Here is a 19,533-nt window from a genome sequence, read left to right as displayed (position 1 = left end):
TGGTTTGAGGCAACTAGCATTGGTTTGTAAATAATGCGGTGAAAGGGTGGGCAATGGACGATGTAAAAGAAAATTTGGACTAGCATACAATAATTAATTAGATTAAATATGTTCAATGAGCAACATGAATACCATTGCTTACTAACACATATATAAGCATAAGATATATGTTTTATTGAACATTTTATACTAGAGTTGTTCACTGGACGACGAGCTAGACTCAGACCATTTGGCCCGTTAGAATAAACGGCTTCGACAACCGTTTTCCAAGAGATGGGGTAGGTGTGGCCTAACTTGTTTAAATTAAAGGGTGGGTAATGGGCGATGCAAAAGAAAATTTGGACAAGCCCACCCGATGCCCGTACTATGTAATTAATAGTTGTATAATAAACGAAATCTTATAAATTAAATAAAAGATGTTGCACGTTTCCCAATTCCCACTTAATTGTGGATGACTAGAGAACATAAAAACATATCCTTCAATTAATCAATTTTGGCTTAATTCCCCTTTGTTAAACTATGTATAATGCTATATCTGTACATCTTATTTTAAGTAGGAATCTTTTTGGCCCTGTTAAACCGTGGGGAAGCTCAATATGTTTATATATAGGACGGGTAAGGGTAATTTATTAGTACTCCAAAAAGGGTTTGTGTTATTGTAGTAGGTACTTTGGACTTGAAAATTAGATTAGGCAAGGCCCGGGCCCATGAGAAACCCACAAATGGTAACCTTTATTTTATATATGGTAGATACGTTTTAAGTTTAAGGGCGATTGTGTATATACCGTATCTTTTAAAAGCACAAATACGTTGTGGACCCTTCATCTGAAGATTAACCGTCATTCTATAATTCGCAATTTTGTTTTCATCGCTCAATTTAAAAGTGAAGTAACCAACAAGATATAAAAGAATATATTCATTTGCCTAAACGCGAAATCTCGACCCAAACAAGTCTTGGCCCTACCTATATGTAAATAAAATGGATTTAACTATGAATGTGTATCATCAATGAAAAGAAATGTCACACACACACACACACATATATATATATATATGAACATGTTGCAACAATGACTTATACCTTATTTAGTAGAAGTTGTACCTTGTGGATATGAAATTAATGGTATTATACGGACCTGAAACGCTGTAAATTTGAAGGGGTTCTCTGGGTGGAAGCAACCATTGTGATCAAGCCATCTTTTGGGTCTAAACTCATGTGCAATCGTCACCCCGTATGAACTTCATCCTTCCTATCGCATATGGCAAGTAAAATAGCATATCCCTTTTCTTCACATTACAACCATCCAGAAGAACATCATCTGAGAAACATATCTTTGGGTCCTAAACAATATCATCTCCATATTCTTACAAACTATTATGACAAGAGTTACACTACTATTAGTTGATTGCTAATGGCTCGTCCTTAGAAATCAAAATATGAGAAATTAAACAATTAATGGTGCATACCAGTGGCATGACATGATAGAGCCTGTTGGTTCTGTTATAGTTGCATGAAAATATTGCATCTTGTCGAGGGCTTCCTCACTCACACGGGCTGCAAACACCGAAACATTTGTGGTCTCTAATTCTTCTATGTTCATGTTGGTTGCGTCTTTAATTTCTTTTGCATCCTTATATTGAACTTATGGGTGTTTGCAAAGCATGTAAGTGAACCAATACAAAGTAGTTGCTATAGGATCTTTACTGGTAAGCGCGAAGGGAACTACTATATCTCGTATATACTTTGGATCTGTATTCTTGATCTGCAAAAACCTCGATAGAATGTCTTTTTTCTTGAACTATAAATTGAAGAAAAAAATATTTAATTAGTTTAAAATATTTTTCATTGTTTGAATCAGATGAGTCGATATATATCGATATATATAAATATATATTCTTTATTCAAAATATTTTTTGTTTGCAAATACCTGTATCTTGTATTCAGAAAAGATAATATAAGCTTACCAAAGAATCATCCTTTGCATTTGCTTAATCTTGGTTTGGATCAACTTATAAATTAAGTCATCAATCACTTTAATACTTCTATTCCAATATTCAAAGCCATCTTGATCTTTCATGACATGTCAAAAAATCTTCAAATTATCATTGCATTTGCATCATCAATTCCACGACTGAGTCTAACACCTTCTCCATTTGAACCACTAATGTTGTCAACATCAATTCCAAAAACAACTTTAAATATTGAATCCGTCGTTGCTTTCATGAACAAGTACTGAATTTATGCAGATTGGTAATCTGATGTTTAACTCTAACTACGATAATCAATGGGGTAAGCAAACGAAAGTGAGAAAATAATTGAGAAACCTACAGTTATATTGATTGTTTGATTGCTATTTGCTGCATCTGACAAAATCTTTCCTACTTTTATTGTGTTCTTTCCAAAGATTACGCTGCTAAAATCTCTCAACATTTTCGTAGAGAACTCGTAGCTTGATACCTTCCTTTGTTCTCACCATTCGTCCCCATCGACAGTGAATATTCCATCGCTAAATAGATCCTTTAGGATGTTGTGCATATGCACCCCCTTCGATATTAGTAATTTGTTAGAAGAATTTCATGGGAAGGACTGGTACAACAATCTATCAATACATGGAACCTTAATAAAAAAAAACTTATGGAACAAAAAAGTGAGGGATATATTTCAAATCGTTGGTTAGAAATGATTCCCATTGAGATTGGGCAGATCCAATCGTTACACAAGCAAAAGGATTAATAGAAAACTAAATGACGAAATCCAATTAGGGGACACAGACACATACCTTGCCGTAATTTTTAACATATGTCTTGAGGATATACTCCACAATTGCAGGATCATGTATAAATCTCACCATGAAAAGGGTTGAGTATTCTATATGTTTTATATTCTACGGAGAGATTAGTATTGTAATTAATCATGTAGCCTGCAATAATTAACAAGTTGATTATACTTAGTCCTGCCAATTGGATGATACTTCTTCGTATTACCATATTTTTGTGGTTGATTGCAGATATAGACTAAAAGGATCGTAGAAATAGAGGTGTGATTATTAGAGTCAAGATTGGATTTGAGAGAAAATCCATAGATGTTGCCTATCATTTGAAATGAGAGGGAATGTGTTCCTTTGATACAAGCTTGGGATGATAAATATAGGGTCACCCCCTCCTTATTTTTATTATTTATTAACTAGAGCGTATTCGTATAATATAACATCAAATATCTCGATTTTAGTGTTTTATTTATTACTTTTTTCTGTCGATTTTATAATACGGTTGTATGGTCTGAGAAAATGATAATGTTTTTATATTTGAATAAATTATAAACTTAAGAACCCCATAAAAATTTGGAAAAAAATGTCGATATTAGTATCAAGTTAACAATTTAAAAAGTTTTCGTTTTTTTTTTATTATTTTATTAGTTCATTTTTTTTTATTATAATTTAGTTTATACTCAATGACGAAGTAATTTATGTTCGCTTTACTAATATAATTTTTTTATAAAGATTATTTTTAGTTCAGTTTCTTATCGTAATTTGATTTAGGTTTAATAACGAAGTTATTTATTTTAGGTTTAATAATATAATACTTTTTATGAAGATAATAATTAAGTGTTATGTTATAACACAATACTTATCCAAATTATATTTTATATTCTTTATATTTAACATGAGATGTTTATCTGCAGTTAGTTATATGCAAACATATAGTTTGAGATGTTGTGCTCATACACTATTTACTTGTAATCTTGAATTTTAAGTAATACGCATCATTAAACACTAAAAATGGTTTTCAAGAGGTTAACCCAAATACTTTATATATAAATAGAAGGTACTCGCGCAATGCAACGAGATACATCTCAATGTTAAGTTTCGTTTATTTTGTTCTAGTAAATATTATAGTATGGTTTTATGTGGTTTTAATAAAACGATAATGTTTTTATTTTTAAATGAAATATAAATTTGAAGATATAATAAAATTTTGAAAAATATATATCAAAATTATTATCAAATTAACTAATTAAAAGTTCCTGGTTTTTTCTATATAATTTCGTTAATTCAATTTTTTTTTGTTATAATTTAATTTAGGTTTAATAATGAAGTAATTTACTTTTGATTTAATAATATAATTCTTTATACAGATAATAATTAAATATTTTGTTAGAATAAAATGATTATCCTAATTATATTTTAGATTTTTTTTGTATAATAGATTTTTTTTATATTCTTGGTTTCAAGGCCTTCTAGGATCCCTATTATGCTATGACGGTGATTATAGTAGCAACACTAGGAGATCATCAATTACTGGATGGACATCGGATGTATGTTGGTTATACTGTTATGTATCATGTCATTACTTTTCGTTATCAACAAATTACTATTTTTAGTCGAATATTGAATATTTACAAGTAGTTGAGTTGAGAGCGAAGATGGCCGAACTGGAGGAACGCCATCAGGGCAAGTTGGAGGCCGAACAGAAGAGTAGGCTGATCTGGAAGGCCAATAGGCCATAGAAGCAACCCCTTTAGTCAAGCACATCATGTTGTCCACGCATTTTGCTGCTTTTATGCGGCAAGAAGGATACACTTTCCCCCTGTCGACCCTCCCTTTAGTTAGATTGAGTCCTAGACATTATTTTGAATTGTATGAATTTGGTATTTTAAATTATACGAATTGGTTATTTTTAATTTCTTCGACAGTTTCAGTTTGTTATTTTCAATTTATGGGCAGGTTTTGTAAATATATATGAAATACAAACTTTAGTTTAATTTTATTAAAAATTTACCAAAAATCAATGACGGAAATCCGTCGCGAAAAATTGGTGGGTCTGTCGCTAATCTGTCGCTAAAGAGCTCTTCGCAAATATTCGTCACTAATCGGGTCCATCATTAATCCCTCGCTAAACTACTCTGGCGTTGATCTGTCACTAAAAAGAGCCCTCTCTAACTCGTCGCTGATAGTGTCCATCGTTGATCGATTGCTGATACTAGTACGTCGCTAATTCGCCATTGATTCTATCCGTCACTAATATCCATCGCTAATAGCATCGCCCATGTCCTTTTGACCCACAGACTATCAGCGACATATATCAGGATTAGCAAAGGATTAGCGGTGGATTGATTTGTCGTTTATAGTGCCTAATTTTGTAGGACATGAGGGGCAATTTTGTCATTATGCATGTAATGGATGCACCATCTCGTCGATTCATACATTGGAGGACCACTCACAAAATCAATGGAGTTGACTGTTTCTCTTTGCTCTTCAACATTTTCGAGTGTTCTTTACATATTGCATACATTAAGGCCAATATATGAACTAGTATGACGGTGGGGTTTTATGCATAATTGTTGGCATTTTTGGAGTAAATTTTTGAGTTTTATAAAGATGCTTTATATATAATTATATATTATAAATAATAACATTAATTAACATAAAAATCTCAAAACAATATATTTTCATGTATTTAAAAGAGAATAATTTTTCAAAACAGTCCTTGACATTCAATCGAACCATACATTCATTTTCTAACATCCCCAAACTCTTCGCAAAACTTGATACTCAACATATTACCTCCCATCTATTTTATAACTTTTTTTATATCACAATAGAACCACGTTTGTTGCTTTGCACAAACAATGAAGCCTCGTTTGATTACAAGGTAAGGTAATAGCCATAATGCAACAATTTCATGTGAGCTGCTAATGATGCCAATTTGTCACTTTATTTGCAACAAGTCAATAAGCCGTCATAATATTTTATTAGAAAATTGGATATTTCAAACATAAATATAATTTCAAGTTTAACGTTCTCCTATTTAAGCATCACAAAGTAGCAACATATATTAAACATGCAGTTAACCTATTTATATAAAGTTGGCAGACTAGATTCCTCAAACGGAAGATATCATCACAACAACATCATAATGATGCTTGCTTAAAACCTGAAGGTAAAATATTGGTAAGATCTTTACGGACACTAACTAAGCTTACCCGGTAAGTGATTGCTGGGTCACTTTACCTTATTGAATGGACATGACAATGATTGAGAATCTTACCTAGTAAGAGTGATAATAAGGACCGAGAGTCTTACATGATAAGTGAGAGTGACAACTTTTACATGGTAAACTCTTACCGGATAAAAATGTTCCATAAAATTCTTCAAATAAAGTCCATTTGAGGTCTTTGGCATACCTACACAATATGAATTAATTAACATATAACAAGAGAATTTATAAGATAAAATGTATCATGCAAATACAAATCTTAGAGCCGTCTAAACCAGAGTGGATTTGTCAACTGAAGGATCACTACCATCAACAGTTTCCCACGAACTCCACGTGCCATTAAAGCATTCCCATTCTTGAGACAAGCAAACCTAAGCATATTGCAAAAATGGGGAAATGGCTCTATCCTCCTCCAAAGCATTACGGCTAAGCCCACTCATCAATATCACCTAAAATCCACTCAATTGAAGTATTAAGATGTAGACTTGGATACTGCCTTGGGGGGTTAGAGTTGACCCTAAATACAATTTGGTAGATATCAAATATAAGTCTAGACTTGGATCTGATGACCCGTTCGTTCGAGCATCACAGACAGAACAAGTCTACTATACTTCATATCCTTTGATACAAAGGATTTGAAAGATTGGTGGGCGGTTGTCAAGACAAAGGCTCATGGCATATATATATGAAGTGTCTGACATGATTAACGATGTTGAAAAAAATGATCATGTGGATGGAGAACAATTCTTTCAAATCAAAGAAAGGGTGACTCATACAATGTTCGCACTGCGAAACGAGCTCGATGATGTTCGTCTTGCCACATGGGAGGTAAATGTACTCCATAATATTAATGAAGATGAAGGTGGCGATGAATCGGATAATGATAGCAACAATATACCGGGAAACTAAGATAGCGAGGATGAACCAGAATTTGAAGATATTGATGATGATTCAAATGATGAAGATGAACCGATGTTATCTGATCATTCTTCTGATGAGTAACTTGTCTTCTATATGCTTATTTCACAATTGTATATATAACTGCGAGTTGTCATTATCTTTCTTCATGATATCTAATGTTTGTTTTTTCAGGAGATGTCACGCCGAGAGCGCATTAGAGGCCATCATGATAGTTGTACTAGCCCTATGTCTGGTAGGGGCAGCAACTCTACTGTCTGGCGTGGCGAACCGCACGCCGATGATATTGTTGAGTTCTCGGAGACCTCCTAACGGGATTTAGATGAATAAGAGGTGGCCATGGAGGCCCCATCTTCGACAGGTTCAAGGTCGGGGAAAGGCCCCAACAATGAGATACCGACACCCAGTCATCCGAGCCAACGAAAACATCTTTTTTTGTTAGGCAATGGGTAATTAAATGTGGTATAATACTTTTTATTACATAATAAAATGATATGAATGACTTTTGTGTTGTAAATATTTTTTTAATTGTACAGGTTTAAAGATGCCCATGTTATCTGAGAGATGACGGCTATATTCAGGTCTTCTTTTACTGGTTCGTGGCATAGATGGAAAGAAGTCCTTCAAGAAGCTTGCGACTTGATGTTCCAGTGCTTTTGGGTTGGTGTACCATTTTAATGTAATTATACATTTAAGGTTATTGTTTTTACATTTATAAAAATATGTGTATGTAGGCTAAGTTCCAGTAGGAAACAAAGCTGGATGACACGGTTCATAATTTATGAACCAAATCCATGCACAATAGGTACTCAGGTTGGATGAGTTTTGCACGTGACTGGGCCATGGCACAGGTCTATCGCGGTTTTCAACAATGTGAAGGTGAAGACTTATCACGAATTAGAGTACACCGTCCTGTATGGATCCCAAAGATGTTTTGGCTTCAGATGATTGACCATGTATGTATCTCTATTGACTATTATGAGCTTTTTGAACTGCCATCTGTTTTGTATCGTCTTATATATGTGCTCTGTTTTTAACAGGTTTGGGACACCGAGCCTTGGAAAAGGAAATCCATGATCAATATGGCTAATCGGAACCCACAGTTTGAGGGGGTTTCGTCCAGACACACCGGGGGATCGATCAGTACTGCACAGCATCGAGACATGATAATTAGTATATAATCTTTTTTGAATATGTAATTTGTTCTCTATGTTTACTAACAATTTAACCTAATTGTCTAATGTAGGCAAAACTAATGGGTCGTGAGCCGACTGCTACTAAGGTGTTTAAACGCACTTAGTACACGAACCGGAAGTTCGATCAAGGTTCGTCTGACCCGCCTATCGATCCTCCTCAGTTCAGTTACCTCAAAGCTGCTAGGTATCATGTAAGTTTTCTAAAACCATTACTTCGGTTAATAGAAACGTTTGGTAGGTTTAAGGTAATATATTTTAATAAACATAGTGATGTTATTTGTTTGGGCTGCCATTGTTGGACAGACATTAGACTAAGTAGATAGGTTGAGAATATAACTACCATTGGTATTATTAGAATGTTTTAATTGTTAAAAACAGACGTTGGATATGTTTTATTTACAGTCGTTATGCTGCTGAAATTTCTACATACATAGCCTCGCCCGTTTTTGTTTTGGTGAACCATAAGAGCGTTTTCAATTGCTTAGGGTGAGTCACAGTCTAGTACCGACAGCCCTCCCCTGATGAGGCATCTCTTTGGGAGTAGAGTGTTGGAGGACGGAGGAAGGGCCACATCTTTGATTTCGGGACCTCCCAGGATCCCTCTTATATTATGACAGGTAGATGTAGCTGTAGCACCAGGAGATCATACGAGTCAACAGTGGAGGTATGTTGATTATATTGTTATATACTTTCTCATTACTAAAATTGCAAACAAATTACTTATTTTGTCGAATATTGAATATTTACAGGTTACGGAGTTGAGAGAGAAGTTGGCAAGGGTAAAGGAGGAACTGGAGACCGAACGGAACAACATGGCAGATTTGGAAGCCAAACAAACTGTTGCGTTAGCCGAACATGCGGCCTTATCGGAGCATTTTGTTGTATTTATGCTGCAGTCAGGTACGTTTTCCCCCTTTCCCACCTCTCAGTAGTTAGATTGTATTAATTTGAACATTAAAATTGTATAATTGGATATTTTAAATTGTATGAATTGGATATTTTAAATCGTATGAATTGATTAGTTTTAATTTGTTCACAGTTTTGGTTTGTTATATTATGGTCAGGTTTTGTATAAATAAATACAGGAATTATGTAATTATAAAAAAATTATTTTTAGATTAATACAAATTAGCGAGGGAAAATCTGTCGCTGAAAGTCCTTCCCTGTCTGTTGTTAATCCATCGCTGAAAGTTCCCTCGCTGATCCGTTGTTGAAAGTTCCCTCGTTGATCCTTGCTGAATCTTTTCCCTCGTTGATCTGTCCCTGAAAGTAATCGTCGTTGATCTATCGCTGATAACATTACCTACGAGCTTTTGTCCGACGGACTATCAGCGACAGATCAGCGACGAAAGACCTTTTTAGCGATGGATTTGCGGGGGAAAATACTCTTATTTTTGTAGTGAATATCAAATACTTATAAACACAAATATATTATAATATTTGTATCGCTCTTTCATTTTCAACTTCATAAGTCATGTTTTTATTCATTTGAATTTTAACATTAAGTAATATTTGTTTGAAATATATGACGTGAGCTTAAAAGTAACAAATCAAATGAGAGATTTATATAAAATATTTCAAATTGATGAAGATAAATTATAAAACTTTATTGATAAAAAAAACTTTTCGAAAGTATTTTTATGTACCGAAGGAAGTATCTGATGATAGGTTTTCCTAATAAAAATTAGTGGAAAGCTAGTGTAACAAAAATAAAAAAGATTTTGTAAAACTTAGGCATTAGGGATGCTATAATTGCGTAACTTACATCATCAGCTTTGGTGAAGAAATGTTACACCCCAGCTTTCACTAGGGTCGTGACAACCTGTACCTTGTAACTTAATAAATCATACAAATCATTCATCACATTGCATCAAAAGAGTTAAAACATCATAATAACTTAAACATTGTTAATATACCAAATAGATCAAACATAGTAGTTATATTATTCGGTGCAACACAAGATAATGACATATATTCAAGGTCAATGTCACTTCCAACATATGCCCTTACATTATATTTCCCTTAATTGCTCTCGGCTTTGTCTGCTCCTAAAACAAACGTTACTTGTTAGCTTCAAGTTCAATGAGTTCAAAGTTTAGAGAGTTAACATCCATTTATACATAACAATGCAGCAAAAGGGTTTCATAAACTTGACAACATATAACTAAACATCACATACGAGCTTGCTTGTCAAAGTATATGTATCATTAAAAGATGAGTTTCATAATTGTTGATTATGCATACCATAGATAGAACATACATACATGCAACTTGCACATGGTTAATCGAGATATTATATGTGAACTAGCATATAATAAGTAATTAGATTAAAAAATAATTATGAGAAACACAACTACATTTGTTTATTGAACACATATGAGCATATGATATATGTTTTGTTGAACATTTTATATTAGAATTGTTCACACATAAGAAAACCCAAAATATATATTACCACTTATTTCCCATTTGTTAAACCATGTATATTGTTACACTTTTGCTTTCTATTTAATTGTGATGACTTGAGAAAAAGATTTTGTGCTTGTTGTATTATTAGGTCGTTAGACACGAGATATAGGTTATGCCCGCAAATATCACCTCTATTTTATATATGATGTTTTAAATTTAAGGATAATTGTGTGTAAATATATACCGTATCTTTTGGAAACACAAATATGCATTGGGCCATCGATCTGAAGATTGATTGTGGTTTTGTACTTTGGGATTTTGTTTTCATCGCTCAACTTGAACACGAAGCAACCCAACAAGATAGAAGAGAATATCTTCATTTGCCTATATGCGAAATCTCGGCCCAAACATATTCTAGGTCCCGCCTGTGTATAAATAAAACCAATTACTACTATGAATGTGTATCATCAATAAAAAGCTAGAAATGTCGCATATATGGACATGTTGGTTGTTTGCAACAGTGACTTGTACCTTATTCAGTAGAAGTTGCACCTTGTGGATATGAAATTAATGGTATTATACTAACCTGAAAAGCTGTAAACTTGAAGGGGCTCTCTGGGTGGAAGCAACCATCTCGATCAAGCCATCTTTCTGGTCTAAACTCATGTGCATCCTCACCCCATATGGACTTCATCCTTCCCATTGCATATGGCAAGTAAAATACCATATCCCCTTTCTCAACATTACAACCATCTGGTAGAACGTCATCTGAAAAGCATATCTTTACGTCCTACATAATATCATTTCATCTTCATATTCTTACAAATTATCAGGATAAGAGTTGCACACAGATACCGATTGCTAAAGGCTCATCCTTAGAAAGCAAATATAAGAAATTAAACAAGTGTTGGACGATTAAGGTTGCATACCATCGACAAGGCAGGATAGAGTCTGAGGGTTTCCGTTAAATTTGCATGAAGATATTGCATTTTATCAAGAGCTTCCTCACTCACACAGGCTGCAAACTCCGCAACATTTGTGATCTCTAATTCTTTCATGTTAATGTTGGTTGCTTCTTTAATTTCTTTTGCAACTTTATCTTGAATATGAGGATGTTTGCAAAGCATGTAAATGAACCAATACAAAGTAGTTGCTATAGGATCTTTACCAGCAAGTACAAACGCTACTACTATGTCTCGTATGTACTTTGGATCTGTATTCTTGATCTGCAAAAACCTCGACAAAATGTCTTCTTTCTTGAACTGAAAATTCCATATAAAAATTAGTTTAAAACATTTTCTATGCTTGAAATTTTAATGAAAAGTGTCGAACTATACATATGTCAACGGGAAAGTTCAATTAGAAACGCTAAAATTTTGGGAACCAACTATTCATGACAAATATACATGAATATTAATCATTAGTAGTTGATTCTCAGCTGGGTTTTCAAAATATTTAGCATTTCAAATACCTCTTCCTTTACCAATGAATCATCCTTTGTGTTGTGCATTTGCTCAATCTTGGTCTGGATCAACTTATAAACATAGTCATCAATCACTTTGATATTTTTCTGTAACTCTGCTTCTGTTCCAATATTCAAAGCCTTCTTCATCTTCCATGACATGTCAAAAAGTCTTCGAAGAATCAACGCACTTGCATCATCAAAGGCACGACTGAATCTAATACCTTCTTCACTTGAACCACTAATGTTGTCAACATCAATTCCAAAACCAACTTTAAATATTGAATCCGTCGTTGCTTTCATGAACAAGTCCTGGATGTTTGCATATTGGGACGTAATGTTTAGCTCTAACGACAATAATCAATGGAGTAAGTAAATGTTTGTGAGGAAACTATTGAGAAACCTACAGTTATATCGATTTTTTCATTGCTATTTGCTGCTTCTGACAAAATGTTGCCAACTTTTATTGTGTTTTTTCTAAAGACTACACTGCTAAAATCTCTCAACACTTTCGTAGAGAACTCATGGCTTGATACCTTCCTCTGTTCTCGCCATTCGTTACCATCGACTGTCAATATTCCATCACCAAGTAGATCCTTTAGGATGTTGTTGATATGCGCTCCCTACAATATTTTTTCACAATAGTAATTTGTAAAAAGAATTCCATAAGAGGGACTGGTATAGCAATATCTCAATACAGGGACCCTTAATCGAAAATTTTGATGGAGCAAAAAAGTGAAGGATATATATTCCGACTGTTGGTTAAAAATGGATTCCATTGAGGTTAGTTAGACCTAGAAGAAAAAGGATAAATGAAAAATTGAAATTATGACATCCAATTAGGACACGCACACACCTTGCCATAATTTTTGAAATTTGTCTTGAGGATATACTCCACAATTGAAGGATCAGATGTATAAATCTCACCGCGAAAAGGGTTAAACACTCTATAAGTTTTGTATATTGTGGCAAGATTAGTATTGTAATCATGCAACGTGCGATAGTTGATGAGTTGATTAAACTTAGTTCCGCCAAATGGGTGGTACGTCTTCGTTTTCTTCCCATATTTTTGTGATTGATGGTAGATATAGACTAAAAGAAGAAGAAATAAAGGTATGAAGATTGAATTTGAGAGAAAATCCATGGAAGTTGCCATCTTGTGAGAAATGAGAGGGAATGTGTTCCTTTAATCAATGTTAGGGATGAGTACTAATATATATAGGATCCCCTTTATTACCTTGATAATTTGATTAATGTTACACTTTTTTGAACTAATTACAATTTTGACGACTGTATTTATCACTTTTGGTCCTTTTCACAAACTTCTTTTTTAAAAGTAAACTAAAAACTTGGTCCTTAAGGTTTATTGAAAACAACACTTTTCATTCTTGTATTTTTTGAAATTAGAAGATATTCATCATGGTTTGCAAAAATATTTTGATTTGTCCTCTTTCGTAATGGTTGTTAATTGAAGGGTTTCGTCAAATGAGGTGCATTTTAATGTAGATAATACACACACATATATATATATGTATGTATGTATAACCACACACAATATTTTTCTATGTATATATAAACTTATTTTGAAATTTATCTATTTTTGTTGACAACTATATCCATTATGACACACAAATTTTGTTTTGTTTCGTTTTATTTTATTAAATAGTAGTTTTTTAAATAAATTGAATTACAATGAAAGTAGTTTTGTTCGGTTTTTGGTCGAGTTTGATTTAAGTATAGGTGAACGTAGTTGAAAACGCATTAAATTTTCAAACAACTTTTTCCACAAATATAATATTACGCTTTTTTTTTTCATTTGAGATGTTACGGGTATAGATGAAAAGAGAGATTTGAAGACATAAAAATTGGAAACTCCCAAACGAAACCAACCACAGGACATTTGTTTTTTTACCCTAATATATAGCATAAATAAGATTAAAAAATTTAATAGAAAATGAGTAAAAAAAGATATGAAGATCAAATAAATTGTTTAGTCTAAACGTTATTTTCGACAAACCACATATAAATTATTTTAAATAATATTTTGATTTTTTTACTTTTCTTTAAACATATTTAATAAAGGAATATATTAAAATATCATAAAAAGGATAAACGAAAAAGAAAAAAATAGAGAAGGTTACTTTGTGGTTTTTCAACGTGTAAAAGATAAAAGAATTGGTAAAAGGATGAAAATGAATCTTATTTAATTAAAAAATTTAATGATCGTTAGAGGAAAAATCAAATTAAGACGTTTTTGCAAACCATGATAATCATCTTGTAATTTCGAAACTGTAGAGATAAAAAGTATTATTTTCCAAAAATCACAAGAACCCAATTTGTGTATACTCCTTTTTTTAACAAAAGTTAGTTGGATCAAAAGGACTAGAAGTGAAACAGATTGGCAGCCACAGTGACCACGAGACTAGAGTTGTCGGTAAGTGACAATCACAAATACCAAAACTAATTTACTTTTACTGTTATTATTAATTACATTTTCTTGTCTATTATTGTAGGACTCTCCTTCCGGCTACATCTTGATGTATGCCTAAATACTTAAATTGATCCTTTTATGGCATCTCCCCTCTCCTCCCCCAACTTTTGACTTATGTCCATCAACAATGTGTTACCCCTGCCGAACTTATTAAACGACATGAATGCTCTCTTAGAACGACTAATTACGCAAGCCATGCATTTTTGAAAACGACATGAATGCTCTCTTAGAACGACTAATACGCAAGCCATGTATTTCCGAAAACGCCCTTCAATGCTCCGATCTTTTGTTGACATCAACTTTCGACTCTAGAGTGTCATTTGCGGAATAACATGTAGCATAGGGTACTCCTTTTGATCCTTGGGAATAAATAATTTTTTAATCTTTTTATAACTATAAATTATATTTGTTATTATTAATTTTAAATTTTTGTTTGTCATTAATATTAGAAGAAATTACAAATTTCTTGTCATTTGGTTTCGGGAGATTATGGATTGGCTCTCTAACTTAACAATAATATGGATAGGGTTCTTATGCAGGGAAGGAGACGGATGGTGATCGTGCTGGTAACGCATCCCCGTCCTCGATGACGACTACTGTTTGACCCCCGTCCCGATTAATCCTCGACGGGTTCAGGAATTTGTTGGGTATCCATTTAGTAAAGAAACAATCTAATTTATAATGAATCATCACTACATTAATTACCATATTGAAAATCGAAATATATTTATCATTTAATAATAAATGTATATATACAATAGACTTAGGATTATGCGAAACTAAACTGTTTTCTCGAGACCACTTTTTAACACTTGAGACTTCACAGCAAAACACTTCGCTACGAAGGTTAGAATTTTTTTAACTTCACAATGTTTTGATATGAAGTTTCAAGTGTAAAAATATGTTCTCACATATCTCACGAAAACAGGTTGGTCTCACGTGAACCCAACCTTATAGGGGCCTAATCAAATAATAACTAAATAATTTGTGGTAACCATGAGATCCAATATGAACCAATCATTTTAAATAATTAATGTTATTACTAATATATATATATATATATATATATATATATAAACCAGAAAATGAAAACCAAAAAACAAATTAATGTTTAGAAGTTGTCATCTCATCTCATGCTACTTGATTGTCTATAATTTAAAGATAATAATGATATTAATGTGTAGATATAGATGTGTTGATTTAGATATATAGATATAGATGTGTAGATGTAGATATATAGATATAAATCTTTGAGTTAAGCCAAAAAAAATTTAATAATATATAAACTTTTACTAAGGAAAAGAGGGAAAAAAAAAGGTATATTTAGTCAACCGACACTAAACATCTTTTATTTATTACTTTAATATATATGATAACTTTCAATTTGTGAGAGTTATTTGCTATGCAATACTCCTATTTTTATGTGTATTATGTACCCATTTTGTTCATATCCTGTATTTTTTGTTCAAAATATTTTAAGAGGTGATGAAAGGTCAGGAATTTGATTATTTTCTGAAAAACCGTTGTTGTTGGTAAAATGCCCATTTTCTGCTCACAATCTGCCTACTTCATATTTTCCTCAAAACGGATTTGGACAAGATTTAAATATTGGCTCTCCTGGGTATTTAAGTGAATTAATTCTGAAGTCAGATCCGAAAGTCTTGAATTATTTGGAAGAATGGGCTTGGTTGAATTAAAAAATGTTTTAAAGTAACCCTACCATTATTTTAATGAAAATATCTTCTTTACCTTTTCCTTATTTTAAGGATTAGGTAACTTTACCTTTTTCATCTTTTAAAAAAAAGGTGACAAGGACAGAAAAGTAGACAAAAAGTGATGAGAGGTTATTATCCTCTAGTCAATAAGACTTTCTTCCTTTGGGCGAAAATAATGTCTGGTTCTCACTTTTTCCCTATATATTGAAGCATTCTCTCACTTGGAAGACATCAACTTTGGAGCATTTATTCTCAACTAAAGTTCTGGAGCAGTAGAGCAAGTTTAGTTTCTGCATTTAATTTTATTTTCGTATTTAGCTTTAATTCTTGCTACTGTGTCTTGTATGCCCCCTGTGGGCAACAGTTTAAGTGGAATTTTCATTCAAGTACTTCTTATGCATTTTCTTCTTCTTCCTTTATGTTTTATAATTTTATTATGAGATAATCACCCCTTTTGGTGTGGGTGTGAGTCAAACTTAAGAATTTGAAGTTACACTTGGGTGTTGCCATTTTTATTAATTCTTAAGTTTGGTCATTTAAGTCGGGGCTTAAACTCAACGCAGATAAGTTGATCATTTTGAAGTGTTAATATTAGATCATTGATCCAGAGATGGGCGGATTTGAAATACGGCTTAAATGATGCACAAAGATTTGAGAGAGTCTTTGATAATCACGTAGTGATACAGATTTTGCATGTTTTTAGCTAATGTTTGGATATTAGTCGAGTTTATACTACAAAGAGATTTGAGTATCAATCTTCAGGCTAGTGGAACCAGATATATTTTTATCTATTAGCTAATTCGGCAAGTTTAAAACTGATAAAACTGGACGCTTTGTGGGCACTATGTGGGCACAATATATAAGAATTCACTTTCGAGATATTGAAGTTTTTATAGAAGTCTCATGAGTTTCTGACCATACTGTTCCTGCAATCTTCTTAAGCGAAACTTACACCCATACCCATCTTTTAATTTTGAAGGTTTATTACGTATTTTAAAGCTTTGCACCAACAAAACTCAACTTTTATTCTCAAACAGAAACATACTCAAGAAGTTCATGAAACTCTCTGATTCTCAGTAAGTCCAGTCCCTGTGGAAACGATATTGGTACTATACCACTTTATTACTTGAAGCGATTATGGTGTCGGCGTGCACTTGCACCGCCAATGTGGGGACTTTGTGCCCACTGTGTGAACACTTACGATTCCAACACATCAAGTTTTTGGCACCGCTGCCGGGGATCTGGCGCGATTTTTATCTTGAGATATTGATTTTCATTTGAGCCTTGGCCATTTGTTTCAATCGCTGTTCCTGTGTTGTATGTCATGGCTACAACACGGTGAGATTTTACCTCTTGATCTTGAGTTAGAAAGAACCATTAGGAGACGTAAAAGAGGTAGAAACAATCGGCGAAATCCCACTTTAAACCGTACCATGGGGGATAATCCACCTCCTCGGGAAGCGACGGTTAAAATTGTCGATGACAAAAATAGAGGCATACGGGACTACGCAACTCCCGAATTTGGTCAATTGGCCTCAGGAATAGGTAGGCCCGAAATAACTAAATAGTTTGTGGTAACTATGAGATCCAATATGAACCAATCATTTTTAATAATTAATGTTATTACTAATATATATATATATATATGATGTAAACCAAAAAATGGAAACCAAAAAAAAATTAATGCTTAGAAGTTTTCATCTCATACTACTTGATTGTCTATAATTTAAGGATAATAATGATATTAATGTGTTGATTTAGATATATAGATATAGATGTGTAGATATAGATGTGTTGATTTAGATATATAGATATAGATGTGTAGATGTAGATATATAGATATGGATCTTTGTGTTAAGCCAATTTTTTTTAATAATATATAAACTTTTACTAAGGAAAAGAGGGGGAAAAGGTATATTTAGTCAACCGACACTAAACATCTTCTTTTATTTATTACTTTAATATATATATATATATATAGAGAGAGAGACTTGAGATCAAGTGAGAATAGATAAACATAATTAAATAGAGGATAATCATTTCATTTTAAATATAAAAAATCTAAAATATAATTAATATAATCTTTGAGTTCAAACAAAATACTTAGTTATTATCTTTATAAATATAAAGATAGTTGGCGGAGCATTCACGATAGTTGGCAGGATAACCATGATAGTTGGCGGAGCATTCGCGATAGTTGGCGGGATAACCGGGATAGATGGCGGGGTATCCGCGATAGTTGGCGGGATAACCGCGATAGATGGTGGGGCATCCGTGATAGTTGGCGGGTTAACCGTGATAGGTGGCTGGGCATCCATGATAATTCTAACATTGAGATCAGAACTGAATTCATTAACATTTTGATCTATTTGATGCGATGAGTTATATCTGAATGTGCTAAATGAGTTATTGGGTTACTTGATGCTTTAAATTGGTAATGCCTTATCTTTTAGATGCGACAAAAGAGGTTTGTTATATCAAAAGGTTGTATATTTTTTTTATTATTATAGATATGAGTTTATAAACGTGTTTGGTGATTATTCACCCGGTAATAGCAGACAAGAAGTATAATAACCAAAGAAAATAATAATAATAATAATAATAATAATAATAATAATAATAATAATAATAATGGTGGGGGGTTAAGGATAAGTGAAGGGGTGGCTTAAGCAAGTCAAGAGGCTAAGTAACCACCGATTATTTATGGGGGGGATGGTTCGATTGCTTTGAAACTTCCAAATGGAGAGTATAAAAGGATGGTAACCATGAGAAGGAAATCCATCGTCAAGGAGAGCTAGTGGACGCCGGAGAAGAAAAACGAAGGTTCGTTACAACGCGTCTAGTTGGACACTAATCGGTAAGACATTTGTATCTCTCTTCTCCTAGTCGTTCGATCATCCGGGTTATTTTCCGTTGGGCAACGGTGGCAAATGATCACCGCTCACCTCTATCGTTCGTCACAACGGTAATCTCCGTCACACCGGGTTGTTTAATCGTAACCCTTGTGTCGGTTCTAGGAGATAAAACTTATGTTTAATGTGTGTATATATATATGTGTGTATATATATATGTGTGTGTGTATATATATATATATATATATATATATAAATGTATAGGAAAAAGAAATCACACTTGGTGAAGTTACGGTGTGTGCGTATATATAAATATATATATATATATAGACTTAGGATCATGTGAGACCAATGGTTTTTCGTGAGACCCGTAAGACCAATTCTCAACCCTTGGATTAGATTTACAATCGTCAGATCTGAACATTTATAAACGCCACGAGACTTCTCACTAATTACGAAATTGTCACCTTGCAACTTTGCAACCATTAGATCA

At 33.1% G+C, this 19,533-nt stretch overlaps 1 protein-coding gene and 1 pseudogene across 2 annotated transcripts; both read right to left on the bottom strand.

The window, feature by feature from the left end:
- Positions 1-732: 732 nt before the first annotated feature.
- LOC112506236 lies at positions 733-3,097 on the bottom strand (annotated as a pseudogene).
- A 6,886-nt stretch (positions 3,098-9,983) lies between these two features.
- LOC112507478 (cytochrome P450 704C1-like) lies at positions 9,984-13,138 on the bottom strand. 2 transcript variants are annotated; one of them, XM_025112085.1, is made up of 7 exons: positions 12,839-13,138; positions 12,390-12,605; positions 12,004-12,294; positions 11,450-11,782; positions 11,107-11,310; positions 10,765-10,945; positions 9,984-10,159 (listed from the first exon to the last, which is right to left on the bottom strand). In XM_025112085.1, the coding sequence occupies exons 1-7, from the start codon at positions 13,136-13,138 to the stop codon at positions 10,134-10,136; spliced, it is 1,551 nt and encodes a 516-aa protein (XP_024967853.1). In that variant the 3' UTR covers positions 9,984-10,133. The 2 variants fall into 2 exon arrangements, with proteins under 2 accessions (XP_024967853.1, XP_024967854.1); XM_025112086.1 differs by lacking the exon at positions 12,839-13,138 and having other exon boundaries at positions 11,992-12,294; positions 12,390-12,425.
- Positions 13,139-19,533: the final 6,395 nt, after the last annotated feature.

This window comes from Cynara cardunculus (genome assembly GCF_001531365.2).
Source record: "Cynara cardunculus var. scolymus isolate 2C chromosome LG 2, CcrdV1, whole genome shotgun sequence".
In the NCBI taxonomy this organism is placed as follows: Eukaryota; Viridiplantae; Streptophyta; class Magnoliopsida; order Asterales; family Asteraceae; genus Cynara; species Cynara cardunculus.
This window is presented reverse-complemented; position numbering and strand designations above follow the sequence as displayed.

Excerpts from the sequence above, each read along its gene's own strand:
- LOC112507478 (XM_025112085.1), bottom strand. The coding sequence starts at position 13,138 with ATGGCAACTTCCATGGATTTTCTCTCAAATTCAATCTTCATACCTTTA. Across the intron at positions 11,311-11,449 it reads TCTATCCTGCCTTGTCGATG|GACGTAAAGATATGCTTTTC; the intron begins GTATGCAACCTT and ends GATATTATGTAG. Across the intron at positions 10,160-10,764 it reads TTGTGTTTCCAAAAGATACG|GAGCAGACAAAGCCGAGAGC; the intron begins GTATATATTTAC and ends CGTTTGTTTTAG.